Source organism: Arachis ipaensis, chromosome B9 (genome assembly GCF_059453495.1).
Source record: "Arachis ipaensis isolate K30076 ecotype BB chromosome B9, ASM5945349v1, whole genome shotgun sequence".
Taxonomy (NCBI): Eukaryota; Viridiplantae; Streptophyta; class Magnoliopsida; order Fabales; family Fabaceae; genus Arachis; species Arachis ipaensis.
Genome location: NC_142444.1, coordinates 28,072,817 through 28,093,862, shown reverse-complemented (window position 1 = coordinate 28,093,862; position 21,046 = coordinate 28,072,817). Strand labels below are relative to the sequence as shown.

The following is a 21,046-nucleotide window of genomic DNA, read 5'->3' as shown; positions in this document are numbered from 1 at the left end:
CGTCCAGCCCATTAATCTCCAGTTACCCACCGTAACAGATCTGTTGTTCACTTCAATTTCTGATTCTCTTAAAGGTTTTTGTTTCATTCATTCATTTTTTTAAAGGAGCTCAACTATAGGTTCATTGTCTGGAATTCATTTTGCACACTGGTGTGAAATGTAGTTACCTAAGTCTTTTTCCTTCATGTTCCTTCTTCATTTCAAGACCGCAAATAACATAATGGATGCTGCTAGACACATCTTAGTACGGTAAATGTTGTTTTCTATAGCTCATTGTCATACGAATTCTTGATTACTGTCTCAAAATGACTTTTGTTATATTCCTAGAAATGTAAATTTTTTAGGCTGCCACCAAAATGACTAAGAATTACATAAATAGAATGAGAAGCATAATCTAAAAGGGGAAAAAAAAAAGAGCAGATTTGAGTGTTTAACTAACCATGGTTTGGGATTTAATTAAGGTTTAGAGTTTAGGATTTAGTGTTTAAAATTTTTTTTGTTTTTGTCTTAGGGTCTATAAATTAGGGTTTAGATTTTATACTCAAGGTTTAGTGTCTAGAGTTTAATGTTTAGAGTTTATTTGGAATTTAGGATTAGTTTTTATTGGTGAGGATGTGAGGTTTTGCTTTCTCATAGTTATAATTTAGTGTTTAAAATTTATAGCTTATTGTTTATAATTTAGGATTTATGATCTACAAATTTATATAATAAAATATATAATTATTTTTCAATAATTTTTTAATTTAGGGTTTAAATTTTTGTGTTTAGGTTTAGGATTTAGGGTTAAGTAATTATTTTTTATTGTTGATGGTTTATGGTGGTTTAAGATTTAAGAATTTTGGTTTATGTTTTAGGTTTCATTGTTATAATTTAGTATTAATTTTTTAGGGTTTATTATCTTGGATTTATTGTGTATTTTATGTGTTTATTTTTATTATTATAACTTTGTTTTCTTTAACTTTATTTTTATTAAAAAAAATCAATTGATTTATATCGTAAAAGAGATATATCATATATGTTATACTTTAATTAATATTTTCAACAGGTTTAAAATATGCAGTTATTTTTCATTGTATGAAATAATTTACTTTTTACATTCAAATCATGTTTATATGAAAAATATTATTATTCATCCAAAGTACAATTTTCAGTGACTCAGTATTTTTATTTTATATAGTTATTAATATTTGTATTTTATAATTTTTTTTAGGTTTATTTAAATTTTTTTTTTATATTTGGTGTACAAATGTTTAATTCTTCCAAATTTTTTTAATTAAGGTTTACGGTTTAGTGTTTGTGTTTTTAGTGTTTTATTATTACACTGTTATTTATAATTCATCAATAATGAAAACCCCAATTGATTTATATTGTGAATATATATATATATATTACAGAAAGTTTTTTATACTTTAAAACAATTTTTTTCATGTATATTCTATTTGATTAGTTATTAAATGGGATAAGTATTATTTTGGTCCCTAACGTTGAGGGTCAGAATTGAAACCGTTTCTGATGTAATTTTTTATTTAAAAAATCGTCCTTAATGTTGCATTTCATTTTAAAATCGTCCTTTCTAATAAATTTTTTTCTAAATGACAAAAATACCCTTTTTTTCACCATTTCATTCTTCTTGTTCTTCTTCTTCCAGAAGAACAAATTCTTCTTCCATTAACAAATTAAAAATACAGATTCAACAAAAAATAGAACACACAACTCAAAATCAGATATTCAAGAAATCCAAAAACAAATCAACAATAAATCCAAAAACAAAAAAAAAGCAACAGCAATTCAGAAATTAAAACAAGAACAAAACCAACAATAAAAATTAGGAAATTAGGGATTATGATGAACAAATCCATTATTTAAATCCAGATTCAACAAATCAACATACAACAATGATAAAATCAGAAGCACTCAAGCAGAAGCAGAAAATACACAAAACAGAAGATGAAGAAGCAGATGATGCAGAAGCAGAAGCACTCAAGCAGAAGTAGAAAGTAGAAGACGAAGCAGAAGATGCAGAAGCAGAAGCACTGAAGCAGATCCAAAAAAAGCAGAAGACGAAGCAGAAATAGAGATCGAAGCAAGAAGCAGAAGCGGCGAGGAGCAGCAATGAGGCGGCGAGAAGCAGTGGCGAGAACGCGGCGGTGAGGAGCAGCGGTGCAGAAGCCGAGGCTCTCTCCCTGGCTCGCGACGGGGACGGCAGCTCCAAGCTTCGCCAGCACCGTCCCCCTCCCCCCTTTCCCTTCCCTTCCCTTTCCCCTTTCCCCCTCGTGTCTCCCCTCCCCCCTAGTGTCTTTACTTCTTTTTTTTTTAATTTTATATATTTTTTATTTAAAAAAATATTTATAAAAAATGGTAGTTTTTTCATTTATAAAAAAATTTCATTAGAAAGGACGATTTTAAAATAAAATGTAACATTAAGAATGATTCTAAATCAAAAATTACATCAAGGACGGTTTCGATTCTGACCCTCAACGTTAGGGACCAAAACAATACTTATCCCTTATTAAATTGATTTACATTGATCTTTTTTAATTTCTTATGAAACACGTGTTTATCAATTATTTATTTTGTTTTATGTTAATCGATGAAATCTCTAATTTTCTATTATTTTGTCTTTTATCATAAATTTAAACCTCTTTATATTTAATAGTATTTTAAAGGGGTAAGTATGGTTTTGGTCTCTAAAGTTGAGTGCCAGAATCGAAACCGTCCCTCATCTAATTTTTTATTTAGAATCGTCCTTAACGTTTTTTTCGTATTAAAATCGTCCTTTTAACTTTTTTTTGGACAAAAATACCCTCCACCTCTATCAGCACCTTTTCTTCCACCACCACCCCTACTAGCACTTCCTCCACCACCAACACCAGCACATCCACCACCAATAATAACATCATCAATGAAATCAACCCAAATTCAATAAATCAACACAAATTCAACAACCAAATTAACACACAACAACAATAAAATTAGAAAACAACAAATTAAAACACCCTCTCCATCTTGCAGTGCTAGAGAATGATTCATATTGGAGCATACAGTGCTGTGCTGAGTAATTTCTTTATGAAATTGCAGTGCTTGCAAAGATTGCTTGGGGAATGAAATATAAGAAGAAGCAGATGCAGAAGAAGAAGCAGAACCACCGAAGCAGCGGCGTGGTCGAATCGGCGGCGACGGCAGCGGCGTGGTCTCCCAGAGCCGTCCCCCCAATGTGTTTTCTTTCCCTCTTCCCCCAACGGCAGCAGCGTGGTCTCCCGAGGTCTCCCGGCACCGTCCCCCTTCCCCCCCCCCCCCCTTCGTATACCTTTTCCCTCCCCCCGACGCGTTTTCTTTCCCCCTCCCCCCACACGTTTTCTTTTATTTTTTTAAATTTTATAACTTTTTTATTAAAATAGGGGTAGTTTAGGAATAATATAAAAAATTTTATTAAAAATGACGATTTTAATACGAAAAAAAAACGTTAAGGACGATTCTAAATAAAAAATTAGACGAGAGACGGTTTCGATTCTGGCGCTCAACTTTAGGACCAAAATCATACTTACCCTTGTTTTAAATTTTCAACTCTTATTAGAAAAACTTATTTGGTTTGTATTCTAAAAAGTAGTGTACATTATTCCATTATTGTGCTTTAGTTAATATATTTTGAATTTCTGTATTAATACTTAGCTTTGTTAAAATATTTAGTTATTTTTGTTTTGTAAAAGAAATTACTTGTTTAGATTGAAATCATGTTTAGATCAATATTATTATTTATACAATTTAAGGATTGTCTACATTGTGAAAAAAAATGCAACTTTATGAAAAGATTTAATTAGTCAACAAATAAAGGTAAGATAATAATAAATGAAACTTAATTAATTTATAATGAATGCTTACAAATTAAACTCGACAAAAAGTTAACAATTGCATAATTAAACAAAAATTTTTATATTGTATAAAAAGACATATTAAACTACTCTTCCACCTTAACTCATGACAATAATAAAAAAATCTCGTGACCCACAAATTCAGCCCAACAGAATACATAAATTCAATTACAATTTTAGGGTTTATTATCTTATCTTATCTTTTCTTTATCTTATTTTTAGTTATTCTTATCTTATCTTTATTTGTTTTTATCTTTCTTAAGTCAATGTTCTATATATATTTAATTTTATCTTTATAATTTACAATCAATTCAATCAATCAATAATCAATAAAAATTCATATTCTTTTCTTTTCTTATTCTTTCACAATTTTATCATTTTTTTTTATGGCTAAAACAGATTTTTTTTTTCTATTATGCTGCTGAAGAAATACTAACTAATATTGTTTTTGTTACAATAAATTAACAATGGATTGAAACTGTCGCTATAAATAATTATTGTTACAAGTTACAACACAACTTGCTACAATATTTTCAAGGCATAAACAATTTATCTTTTACTTTAATCAGTTCATAATAAAAATGAAAAAGAAGTTTGCACCAATTAAACATTGTTCTTGATACAAATTCACATGTGAGTTTCTTCTTCTTAGATGATCATCTATACTCTTGGAAGTTAACATGACCGGTTGCTTGTGCATGCTCCACAGCTTCCTTCTGACCAACAACTCCGATTTGACATACACCACAGCGCAAGGTGAAGTTGGCGGTGTCGGTGAATCTCCTCTTCCTCTGTTGGTCCATAACAAAATTAAGAGCAAGCCCCTCAACAGGTCCAATGCTTCTGTCTTTCTGTACGGTAAATATCGTCTGATCGAAGTCCTCGGGAGCACCCTCAAAGGGCGACACAGCTAAAGCATCATAGTGGAGACCATCATAAATAAGCATCACCCTTTCTGAATAACCCTTTTCCTGACCATACAAGTCACATCTTGATGTTTGGATATCATATGCAGCAATCTCCCGTCCATAATAATCCGCCAATATTGAAAGTTCAATCGCACCTCCCCATTTCTCTGTGTCAAGAATCCAGTTACAGTACTCTGCATTCGGCTTCCCAAGAAATGCTTCAGAATATTTCTGCGGATCACTTGCTACTGTTGCAGCTATAACCTGTCTCAGCTCAGCTGCTTTCGTTTGATCACGATCCATCACATATCCAACTGCATTAAAAAGGCAACTGTTATCCGAGGGAATGACCCTTCTCACAACAATACCTTCCATGCTCTAGATTGTAAATAAATATCAACCCTTTTGGGGATGCCACCGTCTTTCTCGGGTGGTATCTGCTTTCGTCTTTAGATGAAGAACTTCTATTGATTGTTGATTGATTGAATTAAATTGTAAATTATGAAGGTAAAATTAAATATATATAGAGCATTGACTTAAGAAAGATAAAAGCAAATAAAGTTAAGATAAAAACAACTAAAGATAAGATAATAAAATCTAAAATTGTAATTGAATTTATATATTCTATTGAGCTGGATTTATAGACTACGAAACTTCTTTATTATTGTCATGAAATAAAGTGGAAGAATAGTTTAATAAGACAATTTTATTTAAGCAATTAATTACGTAATAAATAAAATCTAAAAGAAAAAATTGATCATAAATAATTAATTATGTCATTATATTAAAACCAAGATCGAAAAGAAAGAAATGATTACGTATTAAATAAAATTAAACTAAACTAAAACAAAAGAAATATTTTTTGATTATTTTATTTAATTTATTTATTGTTGAGGCATAATTTCTTTATGACTTAAGGATTCTTTTTCAGTTTATGTTTGACTTATTAATCTTTATGAATTTTTTTTTATGATTCTTGTTTTTTAGTCGAGTCTTTAGTGTTTGTGGTTTAATGTTCGTGGTTTAGGTTTGTCTTCATGATTTTAGGTTTAGTCTTTATGGTTTGAAATTTTTATTTTATGATTTATGGTCTTTAAGCTCACATTTAGTGTTCTTGGTTATAGCCTTTTGTGCTTTTGAGTTTTTTGTTTTTATTTTAATTGTGATATTGGTTTAATTGTTTTGTGATAATCGTTTTTTATTTTTTAATTAGGATTGTACTTTTAAATTATTATTATTAGTTGTCAAATATGAGTTTCTTTGTTATTTATTTATTTTTATGTTAAAGAATTAAAATTATATTTTTAACTAATCTAACTCTTTGAATATTTCATAGTATTTGAACTTTTTTGCTCTTATCATCTGTTTTGTAGATTTTTTTTTACCATTGAATATAATTGTTCTGGTGGTCAAAATTTTTCTTCATTTTAATTTTCTACTAAAATATATATTTGTCTCTTAAGCTTTATTCTTTATGGCTTTCCTTATTTTATTGTAAATATCTTGACCAAGTTTATATAATATATAAATTTTTTTTGTGTATAAAATCTTGGTTATGAAATTTTTTTTCTTAATAATTAAAATACATTGTTTTTTTATTTTTATTTTGAATTATGATATCTATAACATTTTAGTTTTCGTTTAAATGAAAATTTGGTTCTTAAATTTTTTTTTTTTGGTATTGAAAAGTTTAGCCTTCAATTATGTTTTTAAGAATATTTTTTTTATATTCCAATGAATGACTTTGACTCATAAATTTGTTATTCTTTATCTAAATATATTTTTCATTACTTAGTTTATTAATGTTATTTTTTTATTTAAGGATTTTGGCTTAATTTCAACCCATTATTTTTTCAATTTTTCTTTAGATTTACATTCTTGAGTTTATTATATTAGCCTTTACCTTTCGTTCAATAGTTAATGAAAGTGTGACTATCTCCAATTATTTTGCTTTATGTTTTAGAAATCATCGAAGTTGCATTGTCGAAACTTCATTTTACAAAAAATTAAGCAATATTCATTAAAATAAATTATACCTTTGAATTATTATGTGATTTGAACTCTGGGTCATTAAACATTTAAACTAGTAGAATTATACATATGGTTTTAAAGCTACGCCCGTCAATTTTATGACCTACGGGTTAATACTCAATTTGGTCTATAAAGTTTAAAATTAGATTTAATTTTATCTTTAAAATTTTAATGAACTTAAATTGGATTTCAAAATTTATAATCGTAATTTACATTAATTTTTGAACTAATTTTCCTTAACGACGTGTTGATTTGGTATATTAATTTGTTACGATTTTGATTTCTCGTCCAAATTCCATGTATTCAAGATTTATTAGAGTTCTAAATGCTTGATTGTTGCTCTCAAAGTTGCAAAATTTTTAAATTAAACTTATTATTGCTGTCTTCGTGAGAATGTTAGGAGCCCAATCAAATTTCTAAGAGGTCTAGTAGATCTTAGTCATATAAAATCTAGACAAAGAATTTAAATTCTAACAAGTTAACGCACAAAATCAACACACCATTTACAGAAATCAGTTCAAAAGCTAACGTGTGTTACTATTATAATTTTTGGGACTAAATTGAGTTAATTATAATTTTAGGAATCAATTTGTGTCTAACTTCAAATTTTAAGAACTAAATTGAATATTAATTTGAAGTCCTACCACAATGCGGTAGGCAAAATTAGAGAGATGGTTTAGCAAAGAATGTAGTCATGCAAAGTAGTTCCAACGCCTTCTCCTCTCTAGTCTTGGCGTTTCGATGTGGATTATGGAACCTTGAACTCTTACTATGAAAAACAAGTTAATACTCAAATTAATCTTTGAAAATTCTTTTGAGCATCCAATTGATCTTTAAAATTTTAATTGCCTTACTTTAGATTTTGAATTTTAATTTGTAATTCACGTTAGTCTCTCAAATTAAAATGTCGTGTTGACGTGGCATACTGATGTAAACAGTTAAGGTCAAGTTAGTACCACACTAACTATTTATTTTTGGATTTGGATTCTCTAAAATTTGAATTTCACTTTAGAGAGTAAAGTGTGATCTTTTACCATTTATTTTATAGGTGGGACAAAATAAATGAGAGAGAAACCATTTAAAGATAGAAGATTACACTTTACCCTCTAAAATACAAATTTAAAATTTAGAAGATCCAAATTCTTTATTTTAGTATGTCATGTTAGCAAAACATTAATGGAAATTATTTAAAGGGATAAAGTGAGTTACAAAATTAAAATTCTGATCGTGAAATATCGATTGCTTGTTGAATCCTGTGAATTGCGTGAAAGTAGGATACTCCAAATTCGTGAGTCCAAGAATTTTATAAAACTCTCTTGATGGGTTTGAATTTAAACGAAATTCTAGAGAATATTTGCTATTCCGAATTCTTCTTGTCTTTCTTGAGTGATAAGGAAAAAAAAAATTAGGTCAAAAGAAAACGCATTGACGTTGAAATTTTAAGGGCCAGGTTGAATATAAATTTCGGGAGTCAACGTATTAACTCATGAAAGACTGCTTTCCAATTATGATCATCAATAAACTCTTGGAAGAATTAGTTAATGTTGAATGGCTTTCTGAAATGGATTAAAGATCCGAGTCTTAACCCTAATCAGATGGAGTGTTTAGTTTGATCAAACTTTTTTTTTTTTAGTTTGGCCAAGTCCAAATAAAATCTGACTAAGTTTGATCCAAACTATTGAATCCAAATCATGTCTTCGAGTCAAATCAGGCTAAGAATACCCCTAGTGGAAAATGTCTTGTGTTCTGATATGGGCCCACGCATTACTAGCCCAAAACTTTACTAACCAAAAAGTAAAAGTTGAAAAGTCCCAATTTAGGTCCTAGAACTGCACATAAGCGACCTGGCCTAAGAGCAACTCAAACAGGTTCTAAATTGTGGCTGAGGCATGTGATGTAGTGGCAAAGATATTTGTCTCAAATGAAGCCACACCAGGTTTGAATCCTAGTGTAGTTGCTAGGTTTGTGTCACACACTGAGTGGAAAATAACCACCTACTTACTATAGGAAGAATCATGCTAACAGGCAACCTACTTCATAGATCCCATTAACGATTAACAACTCTTTTTTACCAATCTATAAATACCCTCTCAAGTAATTTTTCATTCTAAATTACACACATTTTACTAAAATATTTGTTAACTTTGGCATCAGAGTCATTGCAAATACCTCCAACCGTCTGAAAGTTTTGGACCATACTGGCTGAAACCCAACCTCCTCCAACAACTCGGTTAATACCTAGGAACACCGTTTTTTTTTTTTTTAGAACTCGGGTAATCTCATTTTGTATGTGTCTTATGAGAGTTTAGCTTTTTTTTCTTTCAAAAAAAAAAAGCGTTTCTCACTACCCTCATGCTCATGCAAAATGAGTAGTTGTATAAAATTTTGTTTTCAAACTTCTTGATGAACCCAAAAATAAACATGTAGTGTGTGTGAATGTGTAGTGTATGGAAAATGCCTAGGATTAGAGACGGTCTAATCCACTTGACCAAAAAAAAAAAACACAGCTTTATTTTTCGACCTAATTTATTTTTTATTTATTTAAATAAAAATAAAAATTAGAATAAATAAACAGAATCAATCATACGAAACAATAACACTACAATAGATTTGTATTTATTCAATAAATTGGTATAACTTACATGCCAACCATGACTAGTCTCAACAAACATGCAAAAGGAAGGCATGCTAATAAATTCTTTCTGCTGTAGTTACAGGTCGTAAAAATACGACAATGACAGTAATGTTATCTCTGCTGCCACGTTCAACTGCTTCAGTAGCCAACCTCTTAGAACACATTCCAGGCTCTTTTACAGTGTCTTTTATTATTTTTATTACTTCCTCACCGCTCAAAACATCCCATAGCCCATCACTAGCCATGACCTGATAAAAATTTATTGCTAGCTTAGTACAAGAGGAACAAATTGTGCTGCCTAAAATGAACTAGGGTAATAGGAGGATGCTGCACATATCATAGAACTGCAAAAACATCATTCCTAAAGTGTACTTTAATAAATGAGAGCGCAATTTTACTGGTTCTCCTAGCAAGTTTCGATTTTCTGTAAGTTTCAGCAATTAACAATACCCTTCATGTGGAATTAATAATTTTGTAGCATTGTGAATTCCTTATTATTACCACTTAATTATCATTTATCAAACAACTTATTCTTGGATACACTTTCCAAAGATCCAACGAATTACCAAACTGCGAAAAACAGTATATTTCGATAGCAAAGGGCTTACCAGAAACTCATCCTCTACAGATAAGATGCTCTCAGTTATCTCGGGTTCTGCAGTCACAGCAGGCTTCAGATCATCATCACCAATAGAACGAGTAACCTATGTTAGAAAAAGAGTTGACTTTGTTAGAGAAGCTTGTAACAAATAAGTATACAATAACAAGCAAATAGGCATAAATAGAATAAATAATAAAATCCGGAACAGGGTGTTAGAACTGGATCAAAATACTAGTGAGTGTTCATTAATGGAACACAAGATAGATATGATATTCAAGGAACCCCTCAGCTCTTCTGAGACTCTTAGAAATGCCAAAGACCACCAACTCCCATCTCCTGAATTATAAACTAACAAGAACCTAACACTTCTCTCATAATTAACTCTTTCACTACTCACGACTCAAATGAAGGAGCATCTGCCTTCGAGGTGCGCAGCACCAAGACAGTTCATGGAGCCACCCTGTCATATTTGGGACCTCTCTCCTCCCTGAGTGCTCTGTGCTCCCTACTGAATGATTCCTTTTGGCTTGTCCTCATGAATATATATGCTAAATAATATCTTTGCTACTAGAATGTTATCTACTTTTGTTAAATGTCTATGTAGTTTTTAATAATAAAATAAAGTAAAAGTGCATAGATTGCTTCTAGACAAATACTCCAAATAGTGGAATATATTGCACATTGCAACAAATATTTAGCCCTTCTTTCTTTCTCCCAAAACCTGCAAACCTCATCAAAAGAAACTGATCTAGAGATGGGAGGCACACCCAAGATTCTCCAAACATGCCAAACAAAGAACTCCACAAAGAATCACCCATAGGCCAGCATAAGAACAAAGGTGATACCATTTCTGAATCTCCCCGAGACATAATACACACGTTTGGAGATATAGCCTTATGTGGTCTTTTGACTTGTAAATTATCATTGGTGTTAATTCTGAATAAGCACAGTAGGCCAAATAAAAGATTTGAATTTAGAGGGAGCTTTTGATTTCCATATTGGTTTATCGAGGAGAAAAGGTGTTCTAGTGGAGGATTGGGATAGAGACTGAATAAGATTTAGAGGTATACTGACCTGATGAACCAAGAGAACAAAATCTTTTGTCAAGGGTAGAGAGGATAGAGCTACATATGCTAAATACCCATAAATATTTGCTTCATCCCCTTATTTTTAGTGGATTAACTCTTGTAACTAACAAAATCATGACACGGTCTCAAACAACAACAACAACAACAACAATAACAAAACAACAAAAAAATCTTATTTCATTGGGTGAGGTCAACTACATGGATCAAATGAGGCCATCGTGTCCTATCATATATCATGTTACAATGAAACCATTTACACATATATCTCCTTTGACTACCTCTCGTATGGTCTTTTTAGATCTTCCTCTACCTTTCACCATTTATCTATCTTCCATCTAATCCACCTTCTTAACTGGATGCTTTGCAGATCTTCTATTACCTGTCACCTTAATAGTGTTATTGAAGTCAAACACTCTATGCCACTATCAAGGATTAACAACTATGCTTTGCAGTTTGCAAAAGGCAGTCAAGACTCGACGCTCCCCCAAATCAACAAAGCTACATGATTGCTCTGTCCAAGCTTCTTCAAGTTCAACAAAGAGAAGCATATCTATTTGAAGGAATAGATGGTGATGGTGACTACAGGTCATCATAGCAAAATGTCCCAAGGTAATTTTTGCTGAAACTCCAATACCAACTTCAAAAACGTGAGAAGGACTGAAGGAGGAGGGACTGGGAAGTAGATGAAAGAGTTACGTGAATTTTCTTGAGTGAGAAACTCTTAGCTTTTCTTAATACTAGTTACATTTAAAAGTAGAACTACACTATCTTCTGGCATTAATCTTTCCAATGAGGAATTGCTCAATTTCCAACGAAAATGACATTCACCACTTCCAATATCTACCGATTAGATTAAACATTAATACTATTACCACCTTTTACACACAAGCACAAGGTTGCATTTCACAGCATGCATGCAGTAGAAAAGAAACAAAGCAGGTATTTCTTGACAATTTGAACAAACCTGAAGCGCAGGAGGACCAACCCTCCATGTATCAACTTGCCAATGAACATGGCCACCATGACGAATAACACGCTCTCGCTCTTGCAGACAGCTTGCAACATGATCCTAGTATTGCTAATATGGGATTAGTGTGAATATTATGTAAGGGAATACAGTAAAGAAGCTTTTATAGTTGTAGACAGAAGCTAAAGTTAACATTAATAATCAGCTCACCTTACTTAGAGCAATGGGATTACCAGCACGACATAATATTGCCCTACAATCACCTATGTTGGAAACAAATAATTTGTTCCTGACTACAAGTGCAGTAATTGCTGTACAACCAGGATGCCAGTCCTTCTGAACACATCTGTTGGATTTGCGATAGCTATCAAGTTCTTTTCTAAAGGCAGAATCTGTCCTAAGAAACGCTTCAGCTAGTGCATTAGCAGGACTGCATTTATACAATGAATAGTCTTTCAATGATGAACTAATGAGAAAGAGTGAGAAAAAGAAAGTGAGCATCTAGAATGAAACATACCTGCCCATAAAAACTAAAGATCGCAAAAATGATGGTACAGCTCTAGAGGAAAACTCGGCTGCTGCAGCACCTGCATATTTTAACAATTTACCATAGAATGAGTATCTAATTTTCTATTTATCACACTACTATTAGACCAAATATGTTATGTGGGATGAAGTAACGTATTGAGCGACAAAGAGCAAACATGATCACAAACTTAGTATGGCAGAAATGAGGACATTTCAATGGATGAGATGCCATACCAGAATGGACAGCATAACAAGAGGTAACAGACAAAAACATTCGGTTAGGATGGTGGATTATATTGAAGAAGGTAGCCCAGTGGCTTGGAGTAGTTGGTAACCTAAAAAGACTGTCTGAATGAGCTGGTCAAAACAGATTTAAGTATAAATAGGATGAGTTCAGGCATGATTCATGACATAATACAATGACATCATTTGATCATGAAACTGACTACACTTGGTGAGATAAGGATTTGTTGTTGTTGTTGCTATTGTTTCAATCTTAATTTAACTAAGATTGCTAGAACCAAATAGCAAGGGCCTTGAGAAGAACCACACCTTAAAAGCCAGCTATTAAAAGAGAAGAACCACTCTCTTTAAAGTTTAAATACAACATCGAGTATCCCATACTACTCGATGTGGAACTTTGGACACCCCATAATACCCAAGTCCCTAACACAATGAGAGGTCTTTGAGATGAACTGAATCAAGAAAATGACAACAGAACTCTACTCCAGTAACTTGTCTTTGCATATAATGCAAGTTCCTATGAATAGAGATAACATCGAAGGGCTCCCAACCATGCTGCACAATAAAAGAAGTGCATCAATTGCCATTAGTTCAGAAGCATATTCTATTGCAAAGTTTAAATTTTTTTTAATGTGCAAAGGATAAGGGTATGGATTAATAAAAAAAGAAAGGTTTCATTAGTTACTTGTTATATTACTATTGGAAATTCTTTTCAATTTTCTACAACTTCTCAACACCCATGACACTGCATTTTTCTTACTTCAACAAGGTTCCCAATGTAAATCATAAAGGAAGTCTCACAGTAATTAAAATGAAGCATTTGCATGCTCAAATAGTAATAATTTATTCTGGAATTTAGATCAAACAAAATATAGATTGATCATGGATTGCTATTGAATACCTCTATGGCCATCAAAGATACCAAAAGCATAGAGATCCTTTACATTGCAAATATGGGGCAGAATGAAATGTGTGTCCTCCATCGTCTCCCTTCTTCCACATGTAGCATAAGAACCCCAAGAAAGTATTGGTTGGTATACCATGCGTTCATCATAAGATTCATTCAAGGTTCTCAAACCAAAATCTGTTGCAATAGAGGCATGCTGAGCCGAAATTTCGCCTTGAGTGGACCAGTTGAAACACTCCTGATAAACCTGAGGATTGGCCTTGTCTACAAGTTGATCAGCATGAAACTGACAAGGTCTAATATGCATATCTTCAGCCTTCTTTATCTTCCTATCTTCCAAAATGAGATCAAGTTCCTCAACAAGATCATCAAAGGAAGGTCTGCTTTCAGGATTTGCATCCCAGCACTTCTGTATCATTGATAATAATCTTGCTGGTATACCCAATTCCTCAGTAGCAAGGGATGGCCGTAATCCATCATTAACAGCTGCAGTCAGTTGCTGCTCAGTATAGTTCATCTCAAGCACTGTGTGAGCCTATCATCAGTAACCAGGGATAAATGTCACTTCAGCAAATATTTGAATCTATTTTTTGGATAGAAAAAAGAAACTTTATTAAGAAAGAGTAGAATGTATAGAAGAGGATGAGACATCATCGCATAGATACAACAAAAGGCTAGGACCTAGCGAAACAGCCCGTGAGTAGCATCTCAATCCTTTTGAATGTCAATTAAAGAAACTCCCTTGAACAGACAATGTGTTGAGAACCAGAAGGAAGCCAAAAATCCAAAACATTTTTAACATGGCAAACAATCTTTATTTCCTAAAGCTTCCAATATGCAAAAGAAGAGCCTCATAATAATTAATAATAGTCCAAGCAGAAAGTTGATATTTGGATGCAAAAACAAAACATATCCCAGGAAATGAGTTGGAAGTAGCAAAATAAGAAAATATCCCAGGCAATTTGAGGAGCTGAGACCCTCACAATTTACCCTATTGCATTCCAATATTCCTAACTCCCACTTCCCCAATGCATTAGATTTTCCAACCGACAATCCCACCAAATCCTACTTTCACTTTGCACAAGTTGTTCATTCATATTTTCCGTCTTCTTGTCAATATATACATATAGAATCAAATGACACCGTCTCAGTCTCATCTTTTTATAGGATGTATATTTTATTGATCCTACCATTGAATCAAAATTTAATATAATGAAGATCATCTACACCAAATTTAACTGAAATTAGACATCAATAAGCATATAATTGAAGAACCCTTTATGTATATTTTTAACAAATATATTAATTTGATTTTCAAGTATATAAAAAATATAGTAAACAAATTTGGATTGACATGAAATTTTTTAGAGATTTATAATATATAAGTTTCTAATCCAACAGTTGTTTTTTTTTTTTAAATTTACACAAGCAAAAGATTATTTAATGATGTAACATTTACTTAAATTGACACTGGTGTCATTTGATCCTAACTATATATAGACGAGAGATCTGTCTACCGAAACTGTAAGTCTTGTTGCCTTATACCGTTGAATAACTTGTTACGGGTGATGAATTTCATCAATCCAATCGTTGAATTTGAATATTTCACTATATAGATCAATATAAGAAAATTTCATAAATTTGGAATTGATTTGATATGTCACCTTTTATGTACATTATACTTAAAAAAATACAAGATAATACGACTATTAGATTACATATCTATTGATGTTTGAATTTTCTGAAAGTTGGTAAGCTTGATTACACGATAATATGGCATAAGTTGTTACCGTGTAAGTCAACAAGACTTACAGGGTATATGTATATATATACACAGAGAGAGAGATAGCAATAGGGATAGAGAGATAAAATATCCAGTCACCAGAACTGATCTCTGTGTACCTTAGATGTCTTATTTATAAAAATACAGATAGAGAGGTTCATTGGACATAGCATATTTACATTGATAAGCGTTTATGGCTGCCATAATTTCGTGAGATATTCCTCAACAGAATGAGTTAATGCAGAGGTGGACCCTCATACAATACAAGGGGGGAAATGGCCTCCCCTAACCAACAAGTTTTCCTTACAAGTTGTGCATAAATTTTAGTTTAGCCCCCTTAAAATTTTTATTTTATTCTTTGTTAACTGTAAAAAAATTTTTTGGCCCCTCCCTGAAAGTTAATCTAGCTCCACCCCTGGTTAGATGTGTCATCTAGAATACAATCATAGTAAAGGAGTATAATCATAAGCTTAATGCCCAAAACATAGAATACTCGAGGAATATAACCAGTGATAAATAACATTCTACATTAAACCAATAAATTCAAACTTGCATACAAGATAGATATGCTGACCTGTGCTTCTGCTCGAAGATCAGTATACGGCACAACACCAGTTAGGAGTTCACTACAGCAAAAACGTTTGAATTCAAGGGTAAAGAATTAATACATGTTCTTAATCAATATACGATTTTATATATATTACAATGGCACTGCAACACCTACTCAATGCACAAAATAATTTTCTTTTATAAAATAAAAAAAATCATTAAGATGCGGAGAAGCATAACAGAATTTGAGGGATAAGTGTTTCCCTATACAAAAGCAAAAGCAAAAAACACAAGATTTATCTATAAAACATTGCTTTCAAATCTCTCAATATATCTGAGAGGGAAAGTCCCTATAAAGATTATGATCTTTACACCAACTAGATGCTACGCGTCTAATTCTATCTCATAAAACCTGCTTGTCAGAAAATCTGTCATTGAAGGTGCGTACATTACACTCCCAAATAGTCCAAATAGTTGTGGAAACCGCATATTGCCACAAAGATTTTGTCTATTTTCTACTATCAAACCCAACAAACCTGATCAATAGAAATTGGTCCAGGGTTATCAGGCACATCCAACATTCATCAAAGATGCTAAACAAATTGTTCCATAAGAAAACAGCTATTGGGCAGTGCAAAAACAGATGTGAATATGACTCTGAATTTTCCCCACACATAACACATGCATATAAGGGAGATAGCCTTATGTGGCCTTCAAACTTGCAACAAGTCATTGATATTAATTCTGTTAAGCACAGCTATCCATATAAAAGATTTAACTTTAGAAGGAGCTTTGGACTTCTAGATGGGTTTGTCTGCATGGAGAGAAGTTTTCTAGAGAAATGAGTAAGAAATTGGAAGATGGATTCCCAACTAAAACTACCAGGAGTCAAGAGACCGTATCCTTTTGTCATGGTTAGAAACAAAAAAAAAATCAAGTAGACCTAAGAGAGTCAAAATTTCGGAGGATTCTCTATCGTTAATGTTATGAAAGAAATGGAAGTCCCAAGAGAAAGAGGAATCCTGTGTAATGTAAAAGGATTAAATAGGAGAATTATGCAAGATAGATGATAAAGGCAAGGAAAGGCTAGGACTAAATTTCACAAAATAATGACCAGCATACATGTTGAAGTATCAGTCCAAACGAATAATTAAAGCAAGCTTTCTTCTAAGATATTGATGCCCCAATGCAACAAACTTCTATTGATGTACTAGAATAAATCCTCAAAATAAAGCTAATAAACTAAAACCAAAACAATTAATACAAGTCACCAATATGATGCATGAACGATGCCATGCATATGGTGACATCAATTTTCAGTCCAGTCACCTTTTCTTACATCACCAAGAAAAGGGTAAGTAGAAGAAAGTAAATGATATCAAATTCTTACTTGATTGATACACCAAAACTGTATACATCTGATTTTTCTGTATGTAACTCCTTTCTTAATATTTCAGGTGCCATATAAATTAGTGTGCCAACCATGTTTCTTTTGTGAAAACCACCCGTGGGTTTTCCAGAAGACTTCCAGTTCTCTAGAGAAACTCCCTTAAGATTATTCTTGTATTCTGCTAAACCAAAATCTGTGAGGTGTGGACAAAGACTTTTGTCAAGCTGTACCACAGATAAAATAGTATTAGTGAAGTGCATAAATGTACAACATATCAAAAATCAGATATTATGATAGAAAGACAGCACAACCAAATAAAGAAAGAAGAAGAGAGAAATAGGAAAGAATTACAAGGATATTCGCTGGTTTTATATCTCTATGTAGAACCCCGAGATTATGCAGGTATTGCAACGCCTTTGCTAGAAAGGGGGGGAAAAAGGAAGTAGAAGGAAACAGTTAAAAAGTCTGTCAAGCACTTGATAATTTTAATTACTCGGATACATGATGAAAGATTTGAAGTTGTTAAAGATCAATGGTTCAAAAAAGTTAAATGAAAGGAGGCCGTAAAGCAAAATAACCAATTAAAAGGAAAGCAGTAGTACAGGCTTGTTTTAAAGCATTCCTAATCCTTATATATAAATTAGGGTCTATCTAAAGGCACTAGTTAAGGAAGCTAGCAGTTGAAATGTTTATATGGGGGTAAAAAACATTTAAGCAATAGAGAATTCTAAAATTACAGGACTGCAATTATACCTAGTTGCATTGTTAATACGAGTGCATGATTGATAGTTGGGGTCCATTCTTCCACATGTAACTTCTGGGCAAGATTCAAAGATTCATAGAATTCGAAGAAAAACAGGTAATTAGGTGGTTTTGCATGGGCTGCAATTAATGTCGCTATTCCCGGGTGATCTAGCGTGCTACATTTGTTTAGGAGAAACAAAAAAATGGTGAACCAAAAATTCACAAAACTTCACATTCATCATGTAGCATGTCAAAACACTAGGGAAAATAGTAAATTCACTAGCTGAAATGCTAAAAAGCATGCTTAGAGCTACATAAATGCTGAAGGGTAGTAGAGTTAGACAGATAAACATAATATACATACCACAGCAGTTGCAATTCTTTATGAAACTTATCAATGTCCTCTGAAATTGATAAGATGGGTTTCTTCACAGCAACCTTCTTGCCATCCAAATTCCCTTCATATACAATACTTTCTGCCCCTATGGTTGCCATCACCAACACAAGAAATAATACTAATCTTCATCTTTTATCGAAATATAATAGCAGAAATAACTGTCAACAATCACCTAAACCGTCAACTCTTAGTGTTAAATTTTAAATTTTTATACTTCGGACCCTTGGAGCAACGGTGTGAATCCCCAAACCCTGAATAACACGGAATGCTTTCCTAGGCTGCCCTTTATACTATAAACCCTTCCTTCCTCTCCCCTTCCCTCTAAAATCCCATTCCCTTCTACAATTCCATGGCTGCCACTCCAAAATTCTAACTCAGAAACATACCCTTGGGATTTATTTGGCTTCCAAAAAAAGGAACATTATTAAGGTAAACAATGCACCATTGTTTTAACTGAATTTTCTGCTAAGAAAATACTGACAAACAGAACTTTATCATACATATTCAGTTAACATTTTCTTTGCAAAGAAGCCGTACATCTTTTCAGCAGCTTACTTGGAGAGAAGTTAAAACGAAATAAGAGAGCAAATTTGAAAACCAAAAGTAAAAGTAGTGAAAAAACAATAGAGAAGGGTTTGAGATTACCTCGTGCAATGGGTGAGAGTATAGCGTAAGAGGAAGGAGGGAGATGCAGAGGAATAGAATCGCTGGTACAGCAACCCCTGAAGCATGTGTTAGGCTCCACGATTTCAATCCCCATTCCTCTACCGTCGCTGCAGTGGCCTTTCGAGAACCAAGAATAGGAGAATTTAAGCACCGAATACTGTACGATACATATGGTGTGTTCTCATGGAAATTTCGTGGCGTTTGGAGTTATTTGGTGTTATTTCCGGGAAACAATTACTTGCATAATCGCGCCGTTTTTTTTTTTTTTTTTCTCTTTTTTCATAAAAGAACATTGAGTAAGATGAGGAGAATGACTATACAAAGTGGGATAAGCAGTGGCGGAGCTTAAGCGAGGTAATGCAACTATGCCCTCCAAATTTTTTATAAAAGAATTAGTAGTATTTTTTAAAAAATAAATAATAATTTAATTAATTTAAATATTTTATAATGATTTAAAATATTTAAGTTTAATCTTTATTTTTTGTTTTTATTATATAATAATTTATAATTTTAAATATTAAAAATATGTTGAATTTAGACTAAATTAAATAAGCTTTTATTGATTTCACAATACATTAAAATTAAAAGATAAAATCAAATCAAATCAAAAAAGTTATCTAACAAAAAAAATTAAAATTAAAAAAAGTTTATTTAATAATTAAATCAAATTAAAAAAGTTATCTAACAAAAAAAGATAAAAATAAAAAAAATTATTTAACAAAATAAAAGATAAAAATTATTATTTTTAAACATTAAAAACATGTTGAATTTAGACTGAACTCGGTGGGTCTTTGTTAACTTCACAACAAATCAAAATTAAAAGATAAAATTAAATTAAATAAAAAAATTATCTAACAAAAAATATAAGAATAAAAAAAATCATCTAACAATCAAATCAAATAAAAAAAGTTATCTAATAAAAAAAAGATAAAAATAAAAAAAATCATCTAACCAAACAAAAGATAAAAATCATTATAAAAACAGGCTGCTTTGCTTCTCTATTTGCATCTCTCTATTCAACAAGCAACACTTTCTCTGTCTTTGAATTCAAATATAAAAAATTAGATATTTTTTATTTATTTAATTTAATATTATTTTATATTTTTTATTATTTATTTAATTTAATTTTTTATATGATAAAAAAATATTAGAATATTCAATAAGTATTGATATTATTGTATTTGTATAAATTAATAAAAAATTCAATAAATATTATAAATTTTAATATTTATCTTTCTAACTTTTTTTTTACATATTTTACAATACATATATTCAAATTTTTATACAAAATAATGATAAAAAATCAAAGAATTGATGCATTTTTTAAGAGGAAGGCTAATATTCAAGAAGGAGAACATATAACTTCTACAATATCTGACCTGTATATAGTTCTTCTACTTTTAATGAATCACGAAGAAAGTGAGATACAACTTTCAAAGGTTCAAAGAGTTGCATCCGATAAGTTTGACCTTAATTATTTGGAACGAGACCCTGAAAAACGGCTCCAAATTTGGCAATATCATCTAAACCAAAGAAATGAGGTTAGACGAGTTTATCTTAAATGGGATCCATATCAAAAGCATCTTGACAATTATTCTCTATCTAGTACGAAGCATCCAAGACGATTTCAATATGCTTGATTTGGTATTTTTCCTTCATGGTTAGAGTATCCACCTTCTGAAGATGCTGCATATTGTTTATTTTGTTATTTGGTTAGCGAAAAACCGCCGTAATAGGTCA

The 21,046-nt window shown here is 31.7% G+C and overlaps 1 protein-coding gene and 1 pseudogene across 3 annotated transcripts; both read right to left on the bottom strand.

The window, feature by feature from the left end:
- Nucleotides 1–4,310: 4,310 nt before the first annotated feature.
- LOC107616604 (OVARIAN TUMOR DOMAIN-containing deubiquitinating enzyme 2 pseudogene) lies at nucleotides 4,311–5,215 on the bottom strand (annotated as a pseudogene). The gene has a single exon (XR_015899982.1). The product of XR_015899982.1 is annotated as an OVARIAN TUMOR DOMAIN-containing deubiquitinating enzyme 2 pseudogene (transcript).
- A 4,176-nt stretch (nucleotides 5,216–9,391) lies between these two features.
- On the bottom strand, nucleotides 9,392–19,688 carry LOC107618101 (protein kinase family protein / protein phosphatase 2C (PP2C) family protein). 2 transcript variants are annotated; one of them, XR_001615150.3, is made up of 12 exons: nucleotides 19,286–19,688; nucleotides 18,608–18,725; nucleotides 18,253–18,419; nucleotides 17,851–17,918; nucleotides 17,500–17,723; nucleotides 16,135–16,186; nucleotides 13,772–14,312; nucleotides 12,617–12,686; nucleotides 12,310–12,529; nucleotides 12,097–12,210; nucleotides 10,052–10,147; nucleotides 9,392–9,691 (listed from the first exon to the last, which is right to left on the bottom strand). XR_001615150.3 is itself a non-coding variant. In XM_016320037.3 (12 exons), exons 1-12 carry the CDS (start codon nucleotides 19,398–19,400, stop codon nucleotides 9,497–9,499), a joined length of 1,971 nt encoding a protein of 656 aa, XP_016175523.1. In that variant the 5' UTR covers nucleotides 19,401–19,688; the 3' UTR covers nucleotides 9,392–9,496. The 2 variants fall into 2 exon arrangements, 1 of the variants encoding a protein (XP_016175523.1); XM_016320037.3 differs by having other exon boundaries at nucleotides 12,097–12,201.
- Between the last annotated feature and the right edge of the window lie 1,358 nt (nucleotides 19,689–21,046).

Excerpts from the sequence above, each read along its gene's own strand:
- LOC107618101 (XM_016320037.3), bottom strand. The coding sequence starts at position 19,400 with ATGGGGATTGAAATCGTGGAGCCTAACACATGCTTCAGGGGTTGCTGT. Across the intron at positions 17,724-17,850 it reads TAAAACCAGCGAATATCCTT|CTTGACAAAAGTCTTTGTCC; the intron begins GTAATTCTTTCC and ends TCTGTGGTACAG. Across the intron at positions 12,202-12,309 it reads ATCCCATTGCTCTAAGTAAG|GATCATGTTGCAAGCTGTCT; the intron begins GTGAGCTGATTA and ends TAGCAATACTAG.